General features: G+C 49.2%; 1 protein-coding gene across 1 annotated transcript in view; it reads right to left on the bottom strand.

Moving 5' to 3' along the window:
- The window catches only part of LOC149274302 (arf-GAP with GTPase, ANK repeat and PH domain-containing protein 3-like), a 42,524-nt gene that overhangs the window by 12,569 nt on the left and 9,969 nt on the right, over positions 1-19,986 (bottom strand). Inside the window, exons 3-10 of the mRNA XM_089505666.1 lie at positions 19,060-19,147; positions 13,099-13,184; positions 12,287-12,428; positions 11,464-11,598; positions 11,192-11,319; positions 10,259-10,414; positions 5,185-5,277; positions 3,606-3,710 (exon numbers count right to left, since the gene is read on the bottom strand). Of these exons, the coding sequence (XP_089361792.1) occupies positions 3,606-3,710; positions 5,185-5,277; positions 10,259-10,414; positions 11,192-11,319; positions 11,464-11,598; positions 12,287-12,428; positions 13,099-13,184; positions 19,060-19,147 (933 nt within the window). The remainder of the gene's footprint in view (positions 1-3,605; positions 3,711-5,184; positions 5,278-10,258; positions 10,415-11,191; positions 11,320-11,463; positions 11,599-12,286; positions 12,429-13,098; positions 13,185-19,059; positions 19,148-19,986) is intronic.

Genomic DNA, 19,986 nt, shown 5'->3' with positions numbered 1-19,986 from the left:
GCTGGGTGCAAAGTGCCAGGGCTGGGGCAAAGTACTGAGTGCTGGGTGCAAAGTGCTGGGTGCAAAGTGCCAGGGGTGGGTGCAAAGTGCTGGGTGCAAAGTGCCAGGGCTGGGTGCAAAGTTCTGGGTGCAAAGTGCCAGGGCTGGGTGCAAAGTGCCAGGGCTGGGGCAAAGTGCTGAGTGCTGGGTGCAAAGTGCCAGGGCTGGGTGCAAAGTGCTGGGGCAAAGTTTCTTGAACAGTAATAGTCCACCTCTTTTCAGAATGTTTGGGGTTATTTTGTTTCATAAATATTGTGTTTGGGTTCTTGTACTTTGAAAATATTGTTTTTTATTACATCATAACAAAATAAGAATGTTAATGTAAATTTTAAATTGTTTTTTAACATCCAGTTCATTAAATTATTTTAAATAAACAAAAAATTTGCATATTGTTTTTTTTCATCCGATTAATCGATTAATCGAAAAAATAATCTGCCAACTAATCGATTATTAAAATAATCGTTAGTTGCAGCCCTAATATTATATACTCTCCAGCCGTATAACTAATCCCGTCCTTATAACCCGTTATATCCCTATATATTCCTCATATTATATATTATATACTCTCCCCCCGTATAACTAATCCCGTCCTTATAACCCGTTATATCCTGTATATTCCTCATATTGTATATTATATACTCTCTGGCCGTAAAACTTATCCCGTCCTTATAACCCGTTATATTCCTGTATATTCCTCATATTATATATTATATACTCTCCGGCCGTAAAACTAATCCCGTCCTTATAACCCGTTATATCCTGTATATTCCTCATATTATATATTATATACTCTCTGGCCGTATAACTGATCCAGTCCTTATAACCCGTTCTATCCCTGTATATTCCTCATATTATATATTATATACTCTCCGGCCGTATAACTAATCCCGTCCTTATAACCCGTTATATCCCTGTATATTTCTCATATTATATATTATATACTCTCTGGCCGTATAACTAACCCCGTCCTTATAACCCGTTATATCCCTGTATATTCCTCATATTATATACTCTCCGGCCGTATAACTAATCCCGTCCTTATAACCCGTTATATCTGTATGTTCCTCATATTATACATTATATACTCTCCTCCCGTATAACTAATCCGGTCCTTATAACCTGTTATATCCTGTATATTCCTCATATTATATATTATATACTCTCCGGCCGTATAACTGATCCAGCCCTTATAACCCGTTATATCTCTGTATATTCCTCATATTATATATTATATACTCTCCTCCCGTATAACTAATCCCGTCCTTATAACCCGTTATATCCCTATATATTCCTCATATTATATATTATATACTCTCCCCCCGTATAACTAATCCCGTCCTTATAACCCGTTATATCCTGTATATTCCTCATATTGTATATTATATACTCTCCGGCCGTAAAACTTATCCCGTCCTTATAACCCGTTATATTCCTGTATATTCCTCATATTATATATTATATACTCTCCGGCCGTAAAACTAATCCCGTCCTTATAACCCGTTATATCCTGTATATTGCTCATATTATATACTCTCCGGCCGTATAACTAATCCCGTCCTTATAACCCGTTATATCCTGTATATTCCTCATATTATATATTATATACTCTCTGGCCGTATAACTGATCCAGTCCTTATAACCCGTTCTATCCCTGTATATTCCTCATATTATATATTATATACTCTCCGGCCGTATAACTAATCCCGTCCTTATAACCCGTTATATCCCTGGATATTACTCATATTATATATTATATACTCTCCGGCCGTATAACTAATCCCGTCCTTATAACCCGTTATATCTGTATGTTCCTCATATTATACATTATATACTCTCCTCCCGTATAACTAATCCGGTCCTTATAACCTGTTATATCCTGTATATTCCTCATATTATATATTATATACTCTCCGGCCGTATAACTGATCCAGCCCTTATAACCCGTTATATCTCTGTATATTCCTCATATTATATATTATATACTCTCCTCCCGTATAACTAATCCCGTCCTTATAACCCGTTATATCCTGTATATTCCTCATATTGTATATTATATACTCTCCGGCCGTATAACTAATCCCGTCCTTATAACCCGTTATATTCCTGTATATTCCTCATATTATATACTCTCCGGCCGTATAACTGATCCAGCCCTTATAACCCGTTATATCTCTGTATATTCCTCATATTATATATTATATACTCTCCTCCCGTATAACTAATCCCGTCCTTATAACCCGTTATATCCTGTATATTCCTCATATTATATATTATATACTCTCCGGCCGTATAACTAATCCCGTCCTTATAACCCGTTATATTCCTGTATATTCCTCATATTATATACTCTCCGGCCGTAAAACTAATCCCGTCCTTATAACCCGTTATATCCTGTATATTCCTCATATTAATATATTACATACTCTCCGGCCGTATAACTAATTCCGTCCTTATAACCCGTTATATCCTGTATATTCCTCATATTAATATATTATATACTCTCTGGCCGTATAACTGATCCCGTCCTTATAACCCGTTATATCCTCCACATTCCTCATATTATATATTATATACTCTCCGGCCGTATAACTAACCCCGTCCTTATAACCCGTTATATCCTCTATATTCCTCATATTATATATTATATACTCTCCGGCCGTATAACTAACCCCGTCCTTATAACCCGTTATATCCCTGTATTTTCCTCATATTATATATTATATACTCTCCGGTCCGTATAACTAATCCCGTCCTTATAACCCGTTATATCCCTGTATATTCCTCATATTATATACTCTCCGGCCGTATAACTAATCCCGTCCTTTTAACCCGTTATATTCTGTATATTCCTCATATTATATATTATATACTCTCCGGCCGTATAACTAATCCCCTCCTTTTAACCCGTTATAACCTGTATATTCCTCATATTATATATTATATACTCTCCGGCCATATAACTAATCCCCTCCTTATAACCCGCTATATCCCTGTATATTCCTCATATTATATACTCTCCGGCCGTATAACTAATCCCGTCCTTATAACCCGTAATATCCTGTATATTCCTCATACTATATGTTATATACTCTCCGGCCATGTAACTAATCCTGTCCTTATAACCCATTATATCCCTGTATATTCCTCATATTATATATTATATACTCTCCGGCCTGTATTGGATCCGATAGCATGGCCTCTGTGGGGAGTAGATTCCCACACTTTTAATAGTCTTACTGCAATTAACACTTTTCGCTGCTTTAAGTGAAAATTCCAGTTTTCTACCCTAAACCTCCACTTTTAATCTATATAGTGACTCTTTATAAGGCTCTGTATCAAATGCTTTAAAAAAAAAATAAAAAAAATTAATCTGTCCACCAGCTGGCCCCCGGGCCATATTACTCTCACTTCTTTTTAGAATGCAATTTAGTTAGTCTGACAAAATCTGTCCTTCATAAAACTGCGTAGGACACTCACGTGTGGGGTAAAAGGGGGTATTGAGTGGAGAGAGGGGTCACTCACATGTGGGGTAATAGGGGTATTGAGCTGAGAGAGGGGTCACTCACGTGTAGGCTCGGATGGTAGGTTAAGACACCGTTATCACACAGGGTGACATACTTCTTCTTCCACTCCTTGTTTAAGGACTTCCCGCTTCTCTTCAGAAGGACCCCCTGTGTGGAGCAGACAAGTAACTGGCAGAGCAGCGAACATGTGCAGTGCAGAGCACACATCTGTGACCAGCACAAGGGCACCTTACACGGCATGCGGGGCATGATTCACAGCACAATAACCCACTTTCTGCCCACTCTCGTACCTCAAACTATTCTCGTGGTTGAGGAATGGATGCAGCACATGCACGGGGCAGAAACTGCAATCACACGGGGCAGAAACAGATACGACGCACAAAGCGGGTTGGAGCCCTGAGAGACATGCACAGAAAAAGAGACATCAAAAGAACACAATCACCCCCGAAATAATAAAACCTCACGGCTTCTGTGAGCCGCTGCCGGCGTCCCTCTAGATACTCGGCTCCAGACGTTCCTTCAGAAGCCGGGATGCGCCGCAGTCTTCATCAAACCCACAGAGCACAAGCCCCATAATACCTCTTTCCAGCAGCGTCCTCGGAGGGCCCGGCCGCTCTCACGGCTCCCGGGAAGCTCAATTTTTCTTTTTCAGCTTGAAAGGACGGACAATCTAAAATGGCACCTTTTACGCATCGCGCTGTACCGGGCATTCACCTGGTTCTCGGGGCAGTGACCTGGTTCTCGGGGCAGTGACCTGGTTCTCGGGGCAGTGACCTGGTTCTCGGGGCAGTGACCTGGTTCTCGGGGCAGTGACCTGGTTCTCGGGGCAGTGACCTGGTTCTCGGGGCATTAATAAGAGGCTCAGGTTTAAAACCCAAGCACTGTTCTGCTGGTTTCTGGCAAGGCGGGGGTTAATCCGCTTCACTTATGGAACAGGCTAGGGGAAAAATTCAAAGCATCTCTACAGCACCATGTACAGGCAGAGCGCCACCTACAGGCGGAGCGCCACCTACAGGCGGAGCGCAGTACAGCCGGCATTCAGCACCACGGCTGGGCTCGGGCTGCCTTTACATGATCTACTCACAGAAAGCATGCAGCCAACAGAAAGAGGAGAGAAGCACATGCAGAGACACTGCGCACATGGGCCCCGGTGCAGGGGAAGGAATGAACCATGATCATACAATCAGACATACCCACAGCGGCCGCTCACCTAGGAGGGGCCCATGGGCAGAGACACCTAAGTATGGCAGCTTAGACAGGCCCATGGGCAGAGACACCCGATGCCCCACACTGAGCGCAGACTATTCCACACTTTGTTACAGCAACAAAATGAGCTTTCAAATAACACAGCTTACAGTGACAGCACTACGCGGCACCGGCATGCAGAGCACTACGCGGCACCGGCACGCAGAGCACTACGCGGCACCGGCACGCAGAGCACTACGCGGCACGCTGCGGCATCATGGTAACACAGACGGGATTCCGGCTGGCGCACTAGGGGTTAATATCCCACAATACAGCAGCGGTATTTTCTTATGTTTTTGCTTTCCTTATTGCCCCCTTGGCACACGCACACCACACGCACACAACACGCACACATGGGATCTATGCGGGGCCCCACCTGTTTGATAGGAATGGCTCTTCCACTGCCAACACTCTCAGATTTACATTCCAGGGCCCTCTTCTCTCTGTCCACCTCTGCTCCCCTCCGAGACTGGAAGAGAACAAGATACAGGCGCACATTACAACGGTACAGGAGGAGGTACTGCACGCACACTCTATACAGCGATACACTACGCGCACACTCTATACAGCGATACACTACGCGCACACTCTATACAGCGATACACTACGCGCACACTCTATAAATGTACATGATGAGACATCACACACTCTACAACGGTACAGGAAGAGGTACTGCACGCACACTCTATAAATGTACATGAGACACCACACACACTCTACAATGGTACCGGAGGAGGTACTGCACGCACACTCTATACAGTGATATACTACGCGCACACTCTATAAATGTACATGAGACACCACACACACTCTACAATGGTACCAGAGGAGGTACTGCACGCACACCCTATACAGCGATACACAATGCGCAAACTAACAGTACGCAGGGTACCACTCACATTCTACAGTGATACAATACACGCACACTCTACAGTGATACAATACACGTACACTCTATAAATGTAAATGATGAGACATCACACACTACAGCGGTACAGGAGGAGCTACTGCACACACACTCTATACAGTGATATACTATGCGCACACTCTATAAATGTACATGATAAGACATCACACACTACAACGTTACAGGAGGAGGCACCAGACATCTTACAGGAGAGGATGGAACTTCACCCACACGGAGAGGGCAATAGACATGGGTACAGGAGGGGCACACTGTGCATACACTCACACATTACCCAAAGACGCACCCTTGCCTAATCCCTCTCCTACCCCGTGTCTGTCTCTACATATAATATCAGAGGCGGCAGCGGGAATCCTGCTCGGGACACAGGACACGGAAAAAAAAAGGCATGAAATGAAGCAACAGAGGGGCATGCGCGACCACATCATGGGGAGGAAAAAAAAAAATACACATTGTCGGTGCCATTCCAATAATTTTATTCAGTTACAGACTTTGGAGGGAAGGGGAGCAACCGGAGAAGAGAGGAGGAAAGTCTGGTACAAAACAGCATGATAGACGAGGGACCTCCGGCCGCCGTGTGATAGATCTCTGAATGTCCGGGCGTCAGCAGGAGGACACAATAATAAATATACAAACTGCAAAAGGCTGGCTCCAGAAAGTGCTTCCCATGGAGATACTCAGTAACCATATACAGAGCACGAGGATTACATTCAGACAGGAAGAAACAGCAGCATGTCAATAAGATGGGGTTAGGCGGGTTCCCACGAGGATCCCCTGGGTCCAAGTGTCCAGGCGTCATCCAGGGCAATGGGAGGAAGGGGCAAATCCGTGCAGGCTGCAGGGTGGAGAGCGGCTGTCCAACAGAGGGGGTCTCCAGCACTCAGTGCCCCCTGCCCAGGCACAGTGGGGGAGGGGTTGTCCCGTATTTTTCCGTTCAGTCAGTACCCCGTAGTCCCTTTCTCCTTGCAGGAGGATGGGGTATAAGGCCACCCGTTGCACCCCGGGGCCACAATCAGGGGCAGTTGGTAGAATGAGCTGTCAGATACTTGCGAAGCACAGACACACGGCTCTGAGGAGGTGGTAGGGGAGCCAGCGGGAGCCTTTGAAACGTCCCAGTCTAGAAAAGGTGAAAGGTTCCAGTACAGAAAAGGGACGAGAGGAAACCCGACATAGAGACAAATGAAGAACCCACACTGTGTCATGGACTTTAACGTGATGGGAACCCACCATGACATGGTAGAAGGACCTTATATGAGTGATGGAAGCTCACACCATGCGGCATGAACAACCTTACATTTGTGTGAAAACCCATACCTTATGACACAGGAGGCCTCCTCATTATATAATCTGAAAAGGTCAGGGGAAGGGCCTCGCCCAGAGCCGCCCGGTCAGGGGAAGGGCCTCGCCCAGAGCCGCCCGGTCAGGGGAAGGGCCTCGCCCAGAGCCGCCCGGTCAGGGGAAGGGCCTCGCCCAGAGCCGCCCGGTCAGGGGAAGGGCCTCGCCCAGAGCCGCCCGGTCAGGGGAAGGGCCTCGCCCAGAGCAGCCCGGTCAGGGGAAGGGCCTCGCCCAGAGCCGCCCGGTCAGGGGAAGGGCCTCGCCCAGAGCCGCTCCGGTCAGGGGAAGGGCCTCGGCGAGAGCCGCCGGGGCCATCCACCACCAATAAGCGATACTACAAAGGCTCTTAAGTGAGATGACACAAACGTCTGCAACTCCTGGGCGGCAGAGCCTTTGACAAGACTTCAAAGACCTTCACTGAGTGACTAGGAGGCAGTAAATATGGAACCGAGTTTCACGAGAGAGCTCGCACTACGGGATAAATGAATAACAGGGGTCTTACACCACAAGGAGGTCTTCAGAGCGTGACACAACACACTCCATCATATGAAAATCACAGCGTGTGCTTAATATGTAAAAACAGAACATGTTTCAGCTGAAAAGTTTACCTCCTGGAGAAATCTACCTTAAAGCCCTTACTTTAGCCCGTCACATGGGAAAGAGCATTATACACGGCTCGCTGCTTTACCTATACATTATACAGGGACCAGCTCACTGCTTTATCTATACATTATGCAGCCGCCGGCTTGCTGCTTTATCTATACTTTCTACAGGGGCCGCCTCGCTGCTTTACCTATATATTATTCAGCCGCCAGTTGGCTGCTTTATCTATACTTTCTACAGGGGCCCCCTCGCTGCTTTACCTATACTTTCTACAGGGGCAGGCTTGCTGCTTTACCTATACTTTCAATAGGGGCAGGCTCGCTGCTTTACCTATACTTTCAATAGGGGCAGGCTCGCTGCTTCACCTATACTTTCAATAGGGGCAGGCTCGCTGCTTCACCTATACTTTCTACAGGGGCAGCCTCGCTGCTTTACCTATACTTTCAGTAGGGGCAGGCTCGCTGCTTTACCTATACTTTCTACAGGGGCAGCCTCGCTGCTTTACCTATACTTTCTACAGGGGTAGCCTCGCTGCTTTACCTATACTTTCTACAGGGGCAGGCTCGCTGCTTTACCTATACTTTCTACAGGGGCAGGCTCGCTGCTTTACCTATACTTTCTACAGGGGCAGGCTCACTGCTTTACCTATACTTTCTACAGGGGCAGCTATCTGCTTAACCTGTACTTCATACAGGGGCAGGCTCGCTGCTTTACCTATACTTTCTACAGGGGCAGGCTCACTGCTTTACCTATACTTTCTACAGGGGCATCTATCTGCTTTACCTGTACTTCATACAGGGCTGGCTCAGTCCTTCCTGCAGTACAGGCTCTCTGGGTCAGCCCTTTATCATGCGCACGGAGGTCTCCTGCAAACTCTCCTATAAACCCAGACAGACGCAGGCTAATGGTTGCATTTAACACTCTCACTACAAACCAGGACTGTTACTCATATGACGTCCTCCATACATGACCACGGGTGGATTCATCCGTGTCTCAGCTCCACCTGTGCTAATGAAGCCTTTAGTACATATATTCACTGGCCTTATCCCAACTCCAGATCCCTCTCTGTGGACATTTCAATGGAAATCCCAGAGTGTGACCCCACACGATGGAAGACCACCAAAAATAATTTCCAATAATGCCTGTAAATCGTCACGACCGGTCTCACAAAACCAAAATTAACTGAAAACAACCCAAACTGGCCTCCCTCCACTAAAACAGACAAAAAAACTGCATCATAAGCTCTGAGGCCGTCTGAGGAGACCAGAGATAACCAACCTTAAAGCATCTGAAACTGAGAAAGAACCTGACCCCACTACGGGAAGTACCCACGAGGTAGTAGACAGGGCACAGAGGGGCCCAAAACGCGTCGTATGGTGGGAACGTCATAGCAAAGCAGGCCGCGTCTCTGCCAGGTGCTTCCCAGTACAAGGGAGACACCACGTGACAGCTCGTTCTGCAGGCGCAGCGAGTGCCGAGCGCTCTCCTATATGTCCTTTCACATTGTCTAGTGACTGTCCTGACCAAGACCACGTCGCCCAGTTCTGAGAGACAATTCCTAGAATGATGGATTCATATCTTCACAGCATGTGCCCACCCGTGTCATTCCGTCACAACAACAGAGGAGTGATGGGTAAAGCTATGGAGCGGTCACGTCAGGATGAGATGAAGAGGGCCTTGTATCAGGATCTGGAGCGATAAGGGTCCAAGCAGCTGCTGTATCAGGTCAAGGCGGGGTGGAGAGTCCTGGTCATGGGGGCCAAATGAAGGATCTGAAGGAAGCCAGGGAGGGGGGAGTGCTGTCATTTCAGGTCAGGATTAATTGAAGGGCGTCTTGGTTATAAGAAAGTCCTTTCAGGTCACGGAGGAATGAAGTGGACACCTAGGTGCAGGGAGGTAGGGGTCATGGAGGTGCAGGCTCACCTCGGGATAGAGGTGTGATGAAGGTGCCATTTCTGGACAGGACAGGATGAAGAATGAAGGGATTTGGGAGAGAAGTAACTTTCAGGTCAACAGGGGCAGTTTGTACCGGGGCAAGTTAATGAATTAAGACGTTTAAATACAGTCATATACCACGTCTCACTCACTGGGGACACCGAAAACGCAGTCTAAGGGGTTTGCTTTGGAGACGTCACTCGACCGGACAGGTGACGTCGTTTCACATGGAACCCCAAGAAGAGGATGGCGTCTCCCTGGAAGTCTCTTCTCTATTGGGACGGACAGAATTTTGTCTTCCCTGAGATTACTGTCAGCTCTTAACCAGTTAATGTCTGACATAAATGAAATCTTTTTTGGAAAGGCTGTCTACAGACACAGTCCGGCTGCCCTGAGACATCCCATGAGCCTTTCCTTCTGGTTCCTTTATGTCGAGAGCTTGCCGAGTCCCGGGACACAGGCCTCAACCGACTGCTGATCAAACACCCTCCACTGTCATTGTCTAGGGCTGTCTCTTACCACAGGCCCCACTAATTCACGTCACTTGCTTTTTACGAGAGAGAGAGCTATAACATCAACAGCTACCCCACTAGTTTTTTTTATATCTTTTTTGGGCTGCCACAGACCCCCCATCAATGTACCCCGGACTCACTGTGAAGATGTTGGAGCGTCTCTTGCTTTGTTTGCGGATTGGGGTCGGAGTGCTGGACGCAGCGATGGTCTCAATGCGAAGCTCGCGCTGGCTGATGCTGGGGGTGGACGGCACGGAGGAAGAGTAATCGCTGAACGTCCCCCCACCATTGGTGGCCTATCCAGACACAAAGACAAAATGCCATCAGAACGGGATACGGGAACTGAATTACCAAACGTGTCCATAACGCTCTAGATATTTCTATAGCGCCAGCAGACTCTGTAGCGCTGTTAGGGGAGAGAGAAAGTTAACCGCAGCATTAGACGGACTATTTTAGAATTCATAATAACATTAATGCACATTAGGACAGATCACTACAGGCCGAGGAGGTGGCTCTGCTCCTAGGAGCTTACAATCTATTAGCGGTTCCTGACCCAGTCCTCAGGGTGCAGCCAGTACAGGTAGTTTCAATGTTCCCGTTTCTTTTTCGCCACTTTTCTCTGACTAGACGCTCAGCCTTTTTCCTCCTCTCCTTCACCCCCCGCCGGCAGCGACCTAGTTCATTACAGCCCCGTTTGACCTCCATGACCCGCACCCTGCTTTTCTTGACCCTGATCTCTGGATTAGGATGTTTTGTAATTATAATAATAATTACTGTCACAAACAAAATTCTCCATTTTTCTCTAGAATGGAAATATTCCCATCATTCTACATCGCAGATCCCAAAGAGTTTAATCAAGAAACTAGAAGCAGTAAAATCCACAGGGACCCAAAGCACTCCCTACGCTAAAAAGTAACGGGGCCAAGAGGGACTGGAGCGGTCAGCCCAGAAAACCTGCCAGCCCCCAGCATCCTCAGGCAACAAAACACACTACATCTAATCCATCTCGTCCATCCCTCAGCTGCAACGTCCCTGCTCTGTGACCCCCCCGTCTGCATGCGCAGGGTACTCGCCTGGTTCATGTGCATGGAGGGGATGGAGGCTGCAGACACGGACGAATGGCTGGGCGAGTTGGGCAAGGACTTGCACGGACCAATGGAGAGCTGCTGCTTTTTCCGTATAGCCACCACCTTCTGCGCCACTGGGAAGGGAAGCCCAGCCAGAGAGAAATAAAGAGTTACCTTTCAAAACAAGACCTCTGAGACGACACGCTTCATCTTACTCACTTTCTCTATTTACCCCGCACCTCTTACCGACCCCTAACGCCCTCTCTCACTGTTCTCACCGTCTTGGAAGACGCGCTCCACATTCAGCCCGTAGGTGGCGCATGTCTCGTAGTAAGTGCAGCGTTTCAAGTCGTTGGAGAGCTTCCGAGCCCGAGCGTCATCTATCACCCGTGGGTTGGTGGCACTGATGGCATCTGGGTCATAACAGGAAAACATATAAGAACATACATGTTTTGGTTGGAATTTAACAAAGCTTTTAACACTTCTAAAGAGTCAAAACAGACGGCAAAGGCAATCGGTATAAAAAGTGTGCAATACAGAGGTTTAAGGTTAAAGAGGATGGGCGAACATGTAAAACATCAGTATATGTCCTCCTGTGTTAACATGGTAACCTAAAGATATTGCTACAAACCATTTTGACCTCCAATTATACAGAATCGGGGCATCCCTCCAAGTATGTTTGCCTGCGAGACCACACAGTGCCGGATATCATTAGACCTCAACTTCTGGTTCAAAGATTTCTTTCCGGCTTTCTATTTCTTATTGTTGAATCATCCAAAAATCACTTTACAGCCTGATGCTAGCACATTATATGAGGTCATAGTTAACTACACATAAAGAACTTAATATGCACAGGGTTTGTAATATGGCCTACTTTTGGCACTGCCTTAGGACTACCTCAGAGCAGCACTGCCTGCTCCCCTCTCTGTGCCATTCTCCTTACTTCTGGGTGTTAGGAAATTACATCATATCCTGTGCTACACTTTTAAAGGAAGTGCGACAATATAGTGTTAATGAGCCGGTTGGGGAAATCAGTGAAACGCGGTTGTTGCCGGGGTATTAGACACTCGCAACCCTCTCCATGATCTCCTGCACTCTCACCTTGCGTTCCTACGAGGACCATCGGGACGTCGGCCGTGTTGCGGTAACTGGACAGACGGGCGTAATAATTAAACACGGTCTGGAAACTGATCTCATCCTCCAGACTGAAAACAAAGACGACGGCGTCCACCCAGGCAGCGAACTGAAAGAGAGCGCGGCATGAGAGAGGAGGGCTGGGGGTCATGAGGAGAGAGGAGGGCTGGGGGTCATGAGGAGAGAGGAGGGCTGGGGGTCATGAGGAGAGAAGAGGGCTGGGGGTCATGAGGAGAGAAGAGGGCTGGGGGTCATGAGGAGAGAAGAGGGCTGGGGGTCATGAGGAGAGAAGAGGGCTGGGGGTCATGAGGAGAGAGGAGGGCTGGGGGTCATGAGGAGAGAGGAGGGCTGGGGGTCATGAGGAGAGAGGAGGGCTGGGGGTCATGAGGAGAGAGGAGGGCTGGGGGTCATGAGGAGAGAGGAGGGCTGGGGGTCATGAGGAGAGAAGAGGGCTGGGGGTCATGAGGAGAGAAGAGGGCTGGGGGGCGAGACCTCGGGCTCTGCAGGGGTCACGGTCTAATACGGCCCCATACACCCTTCAGAGTGATCTGCCACACACTCCAAAGTGCAGTCCCAGTGATCTGCCCCGAGCACCCCATATGGATCGCCCTTTAATGGTTCACAGAGGGGCTCTTCCGGCTGGATTGTGGTCTGGCTCTCCGGAATACTTTTTTTTTTATTAGAGCGGCACAAGAAGCAGCAGACAGCACAGAGTACTAAATAGAGTGCGCCCGGCACTACCTCCCATCACGGCGTCTCCCACACATCGCACTCGTTACCTGCATTTCCGGGGGGCCGCCCTCATCTCTGATCAGGAGAAGGTAACTCTGTCCATCGACCACAATCTCTTTCTTAAATCTGCCCCCTAAAAAAAGAAAAGTCGCTATCAGAGACAGTCACCCCTCCACACAGTCCCTCGCCCTATCAGAGACCGTCACCCCTCCGCACAGTCCCTCGCCCTATCAGAGACCGTCACCCCTCCGCACAGTCCCTCGCACATCAGAGACCGTCACCCCTCCACACAGTCCCTCGCCCTATCAGAGACCGTCACCCCTCCCCACAGTCCCTCGCACATCAGAGACCGTCACCCCTCCACACAGTCCCTCGCCCTATCAGAGACCGTCACCCCTCCACACAGTCCCTCGCCCTATCAGAGACCGTCACCCCTCCGCACAGTCCCTCGCCCTATCAGAGACCGTCACCCCTCCGCACAGTCCCTCGCACATCAGAGACCGTCACCCCTCCACACAGTCCCTCGCCCTATCAGAGACCGTCACCCCTCCCCACAGTCCCTCGCACATCAGAGACCGTCACCCCTCCACGCAGTCCCTCGCCCTATCAGAGACCGTCACCCCTCCGCACAGTCCCTCGCACATCAGAGACCGTCACCCCTCCACACAGTCCCTCGCCCTATCAGAGACCGTCACCCCTCCGCACAGTCCCTCGCACATCAGAGACCGTCACCCCTCCACACAGTCCCTCGCCCTATCAGAGACCGTCACCCCTCCGCACAGTCCCTCGCCCTATCAGAGACCGTCACCCCTCCGCACAGTCCCTCGCACATCAGAGACCGTCACCCCTCCGCACAGTCCCTCGCCCTATCAGAGACCGTCACCCCTCCCCACAGTCCCTCGCACATCAGAGACCGTCACCCCTCCACACAGTCCCTCGCCCTATCAGAGACCGTCACCCCTCCGCACAGTCCCTCGCACATCAGAGACCGTCACCCCTCCACACAGTCCCTCGCCCTATCAGAGACCGTCACCCCTCCGCACAGTCCCTCGCACATCAGAGACCGTCACCCCTCCACACAGTCCCTCGCCCTATCAGAGACCGTCACCCCTCCCCACAGTCCCTCGCGCTATCAGAGACCGTCACCCCTCCGCACAGTCCCTCGCGCTATCAGAGACCGTCACCCCTCCGCACAGTCCCTCATGCTATCAGAGACCGTCACCCCTCCCCACAGTCCCTCGCGCTATCAGAGTCCGTCACTCCTCCGCACAGTCCCTCGCGCTATCAGAGACCGTCACCCCTCCCCACAGTCCCTCGCGCTATCAGAGACCGTCACTCCTCCGCACAGTCCCTCGCGCTATCAGAGACCGTTACCCCTCCGCACAGTCCCTCGCACATCAGAGACCGTCACCCCTCCGCACAGTCCCTCGCGCTATCAGAGACCGTTACCCCTCCGCACAGTCCCTCGCGCTATCAGAGACTGTTACCCCTCCGCACAGTCCCTCACGCTATCAGAGACCGTCACCCCTCCGCACAGTCCCTCGCGCTATCAGAGACTGTTACCCCTCCGCACAGTCCCTCGCGCTATCAGAGACTGTTACCCCTCCGCACAGTCCCTCGCGCTATCATTATTATTATTATCCTTTATTTATATAGCGCCAACAGTTTACGCAGCGCTTAATACAATAAATAAATTCAAGGGATCTGACAAGACAAGAATTGACAGACTAGGACAAACCGATACATTTGGTGGAGAGAGCCCTGCTCGCAAGCTTACAATCTAGAGGGAAATGGGGTGACAAACATAAGGCATAGAGAAAGGGTGAGAGGTATTGTGGGGGTTGTATCGATGACAAGGAAGTTCTAGCAGCTAAGATGGTGCGGCTTCTCTGAAGAAGTGGGTTTTTAGATGTTTCTTGAATGTTGGGAGGGAGGGAGAAGCTGAAGGTTCCTTGGGAGAAGATTCCAGAGATATGGGGCAGCTCGAGTGAAATCTTGTAGACGGGAAAAGGAAGAGGTGATGAGTGAGGAGGAGAGCCTTAGCCCATGGGAGGAACGTAGGGATCGAGTAGGAGAGTATTTGCTAATGAGGTCAGAAATGTACGGAGGAGCGGTATTATGGATGGCCTTATATGTCAGTACCAGGATCTTAAATTTAATTCTAAAGGTAATTGGGAGCCAGTGGAGGGTTTCACAGAGGGGGGAAGCAGAAGAGGAGCGACGTGCAAGGAAGATGAGCCTAGCAGCGGCATTTAGGATAGACTGTAAAGGAGAGAGTCGAGACAGTGGAGTGCCAACCAGAAGAGTGTTGCAGTAGTCAAGACGGGAAATGATAAGGGAATGAACCAGGGTTTTTGTGGATTCTTGGGTGAGGAATGGGCGGATACGAGAGATGTTTTTTAGGTGCAAGCGGCAGGATCTGGCGAGGGACTGAATGTGAGGGATGAAGGAGAGGTTTGAGTCAAGGATGACCCCAAGGCATCGGGCCTGGTTAGTAGGAGAGATAGTCGTGTTGTTAATGGTGATAGAGAATTCAGGTAGTGGAGTGGAGATGGAGGGAGGGAAGATAATGAGTTCAGTTTTAGAAAGATTAAGTTTCAGGTAGTGTTGTGACATCCATGAAGAAATAGCAGACAAGCAATTGGTAATACGGGACAGGAGAGATGGAGAGAGATCAGGAGAAGACAGGTAGATTTGGGTATCATCTGCATATAGGTGATACTGGAGGCCAAATGAGTTGATTAGTTTGCCAAGAGATGAAGTATAAAGAGAGAACAGCAGAGGGCCAAGGACTGAACCTTGGGGGACACCAACCGAAAGTGGAAGGGGTGATGATGTCTTGCCAGAGAAGTTGACAGAGAAGGAACGGTTAGACAGATATGAGGAGATCCAGGAGAGAGCTGTATCTCGAATGCCTATAGAAGCAAGTGAGTCTAGAAGAAGGTGGTGATCAACAGTATCGAAAGCAGCAGAGAGATCCAGTAGAATTAGAATAGAGTAGTGACCTTTTGCTTTGGCAGAGAGCAAGTCATTGGAGACTTTTGTTAGAGCTGTTTCAGTAGAGTGAAGGGGTTTGAAACCAGACTGTAGAGGGTCAAGGAGGGAATTAGAGGAGAGGAAGTTAATGAGGCGGTTGTACACAATCCGTTCAAGCAGCTTAGAGGTAAAAGGAAGCAGAGAGATAGGGCGGTAGTTAGACAAACAGACGGGATCTGAGGAAGGATTCTTTAGAATTGGTGTGATTAGCGCATGCTTGAAGGCAGATGGTACAGTTCCAGATGATAGAGAAAGATTAAATAGGTGGGTAAGTGATGGACCAAGGGATGGATATAGAGACTTTGTAAGGTGTGAAGGGATGGGGTCAAGGGGACAGGTTGTTGGGTGAGAGGAAGAAAGAAGAGTGGCTATCTCTTCTTCGGTTGTAGGGGAAAAGGCAGTTAGTATAGTAGGAGTGGAGAGAGTGGTGTTGAGTGGTGTAGGAGGGAGTTGTAAGGAAGAGAGGTCTTTTCTAATAGTCTCGATCTTCTCTTTGAAGTGGGCAGCAAGATCTTGGGCAGTGAGAGAGGTTTGTGGTGTGGGTGTGGAGGGACAGAGAAGGGAGTTGAAAGTAGAAAAAAGGCGTCGTGGGTTGGAAGAAAGAGAGGATATGAGAGTGGAGAAGTAGAGCTGTTTGGTGAGAGAGAGGGCAGAGTTGTAGGTGTGGAGCATGAATTTATAATGAGTAAAGTCTTCGCTGGATTTGGATTTTCTGAAATAACGCTCAGCCGTGCGGCAGCACTTCTGAAGAAACCGTGTGGTTTTGGTATGCCATGGTTGGCGTTTAAATTGTCGGGGGTAACTTGTAGTAATTGGAGCTATGGTGTCGAGGGATGAAGCAAGTGTGTTGTTATAAAAAGAGGCTGCTGTGTCTGGGCAGGAAAGGGTTAACATGGAAGGTAAGAGAGGTTCAAGTGAGGCTGACAGTTGGGTAATGGTATTGTCTGGTAATGGCCTACAAGTATGAGGTGAACGCTGTAAGTTTGTCTTGTTAGGGGTTAGCACTGGAGAAAAGGATAGAAGGTGGTGGTCAGACAGAGGGAACGGGTAGATGGAGAAGTCTGAAAGGGAGCATGATCTGGAGAAAACCAGATCAAGTGAGTGTCCCTCGGTGTGAGTAGGGGAATTAGTCCATTGAGAGAGACCAGAGGAGGATGTCAGGGAGAGGAGTTTGGAGCTAGCAGAGTTGTTAGATATATCTAGAGGAATGTTAAAGTCACCCAGAATAAGACAGGGGATATTAGGAGAGAGGAAGAAAGGGAGCCAGGCAGAGAGGTGGTCAAAGAACTGTGAGGTAGGACCTGGAGGGCGATATATGACAGCAATTTGAAGAGAGAGTGGAGAGAAAAGACGGATTGTGTGAGTTTCAAAGGAACAGAATGAGAGGGAGGGCTTGGTATATTCTGGAAGGTGCAGTGAGGTGAGAGAAGGATGCCTACACCACCACCCTTTCTGCCATCAGGCCTAGGAGTGTGGCTGAAGTGTAGTCCTCCGAAGGAGAGTGCAGCAGAAGCAGTAGTGTCATGGGAGGGGATCCAGGTTTCAGTAAGAGCTAGGAGGTTAAAAGCATGGGATAGAAAAAGGTCATGTATACAAGCAAGTTTGTTGCATACCGAGCGGGCATTCCATAGGGCACAGTTAAAGACGGGAGGTAGCTTATGGTTGGAGATGATAGGAATAAGATTGGTTAGGTTGCGCATGTTGATTGAGTTTGCTGGTTTAGAGTGATAGGAATAGGGAAGACTATGTGGGGGACAGGGGTAGTAGAGCAAATATAGGTAGGTTTCACATATAAAGGTTTAGTGTAGAGGTACTGGGATAGCTTTGACGGCAGACAGATGGGGAGGGATAGGATCTGGAATGCTTTAATAGGGAGTAGTGGGTAGTAAAGGGATCTACCGTTTGGTGCCCTCTACTGGCGTGTTCCAATAGAGCTGGTACTTAACTGTCTATATATTAGAGACCGTCACTCCTCCGCACAGTCCCTTGCACATCAGAGACTGTCACCCCTCCGCACATCAGAGACCGTCACCCCTCCGCACAGTCCCTCGCACATCAGAGACCGTCACCCCTCCGCACAGTCCCTCGCACATCAGAGACTGTCACACCTCCGCACAGTCCCTCGCACTTCAGAGACCGTCACCCCTCCGCACAGTCCCTCGCACATCAGAGACCGTCACCCCTCCGCACAGTCCCTCGCACATCAGAGACCGTCACCCCTCTGCACAGTCCCTCGCAGATCAGAGACCGTCACCCCTCCACACAGTCCCTCGCACATCAGAGACCGTCACCCCTCCACACAGTCCCTCGCCCTATCAGAGACCGTCACCCCTCTGCACAGTCCCAGAGACAGTCACCCTTCTGTACATTTGTTCACGTTAAGCGAGACAGCCTCCGGCTTCCTCTACTCTGTAATGATGCGGGACGTGCAAAGATAAAGCAACACTCCACTGAATCAGGCAAACAAAATAATGGCGGGACTGCGAGACGAGACCCCAACACTATGTCTCATGTCAAAGTCTCTACCATTCCTGTCAGATTTCTTCGCATGCACATGACGTCACATTCTACATACGGCCTTAAACTTATTCTGATGATTCAACTGAAAGAAAATACACAATAAACATGGATTATAAATGTCATAAAGTAACCTCTCTGGGGCTGATGAGATAAATCACCTAAAAAGCTGCAATAACCAAACCAGACAGCAGAGGGAGCCAGAGAACACGCAAAAGAATAAAGAGGCCGACATCTCTAAGCCCTGCGCCGACGGGGTCCTCTCTGGCCATTCCCACCTTCTCTTCTTATATCTGCAATAACCATATGCCTAATGCATGATGATATCACCCCCACTGTGTTAACCTCTACCACTTACCCATTCACAAGTAAAACTTCCTTACATAACAAAGTACACACATCAAGCACGCGCTATAGACACATGATCATCTATTTTTATTGTTCTTCACCATTACCTTCAGGTGACTCCTCCTGCACGTATGTTCCTGTTAGATACCGATGCACCAGCGCTGACTTCCCACTGGAGAGATTACCCACAATCCCCTGCAAAACACAAACAAACCAATAAGTGTTCAGCCAATAGCGCAGGCCAACATTAGGGCGGCCAATAGCGCAGGCCAACATTAGGGCGGCCAATAGCGCAGGCCAACATTAGGGCGGCCAATAGCGCAGGCCAACATTAGGGCGGCCAATAGCGCAGGCCAACATTAGGGCGGCCAATAGCGCAGGCCAACATTAGGGCGGCCAATAGCGCAGGCCAACATTAGGGCGGCCAATAGCGCAGGCCAACATTAGGGCGGCCAATAGCGCAGGCCAACATTAGGGCGGCCAATAGCGCAGGCCAACATTAGGGCGGCCAATAGCGCAGGCCAACATTAGGGCGGCCAATAGCGCAGGCCAACATTAGGGCGGCCAATAGCGCAGGCCAACATTAGGGCGGCCAATAGCGCAGGCCAACATTAGGGCGGCCAATAGCGCAGGCCAACATTAGGGCGGCCAATAGCGCAGGCCAACATTAGGGCGGCCAATAGCGCAGGCCAACATTAGGGCGGCCAATAGCGCAGGCCAACATTAGGGCGGCCAATAGCGCAGGCCAACATTAGGGCGGCCAATAGCGCAAGCCAACATTAGGGCGGCCAATAGCGCAAGCCAACATTAGGGCGGCCAATAGCGCAAGCCATCATTAGGGCGGCCAATAGCGCAAGCCATCATTAGGGCGGCCAATAGCGCAAGCCAACATTAGGGCGGCCAATAGCGCAAGCCAACATTAGGGCGGCCAATAGCGCAAGCCAACATTAGGGCGGCCAATAGCGCAAGCCAACATTAGGGCGGCCAATAGCGCAAGCCAACATTAGGGCGGCCAATAGCGCAAGCCAACATTA

Source organism: Sceloporus occidentalis, unplaced genomic scaffold (assembly GCF_023333645.1).
Source record: "Sceloporus occidentalis isolate IW3139 unplaced genomic scaffold, rSceOcc1.0.p SCAF_337, whole genome shotgun sequence".
NCBI lineage: Eukaryota > Metazoa > Chordata > Lepidosauria > Squamata > Phrynosomatidae > Sceloporus > Sceloporus occidentalis.
This window is presented reverse-complemented; position numbering and strand designations above follow the sequence as displayed.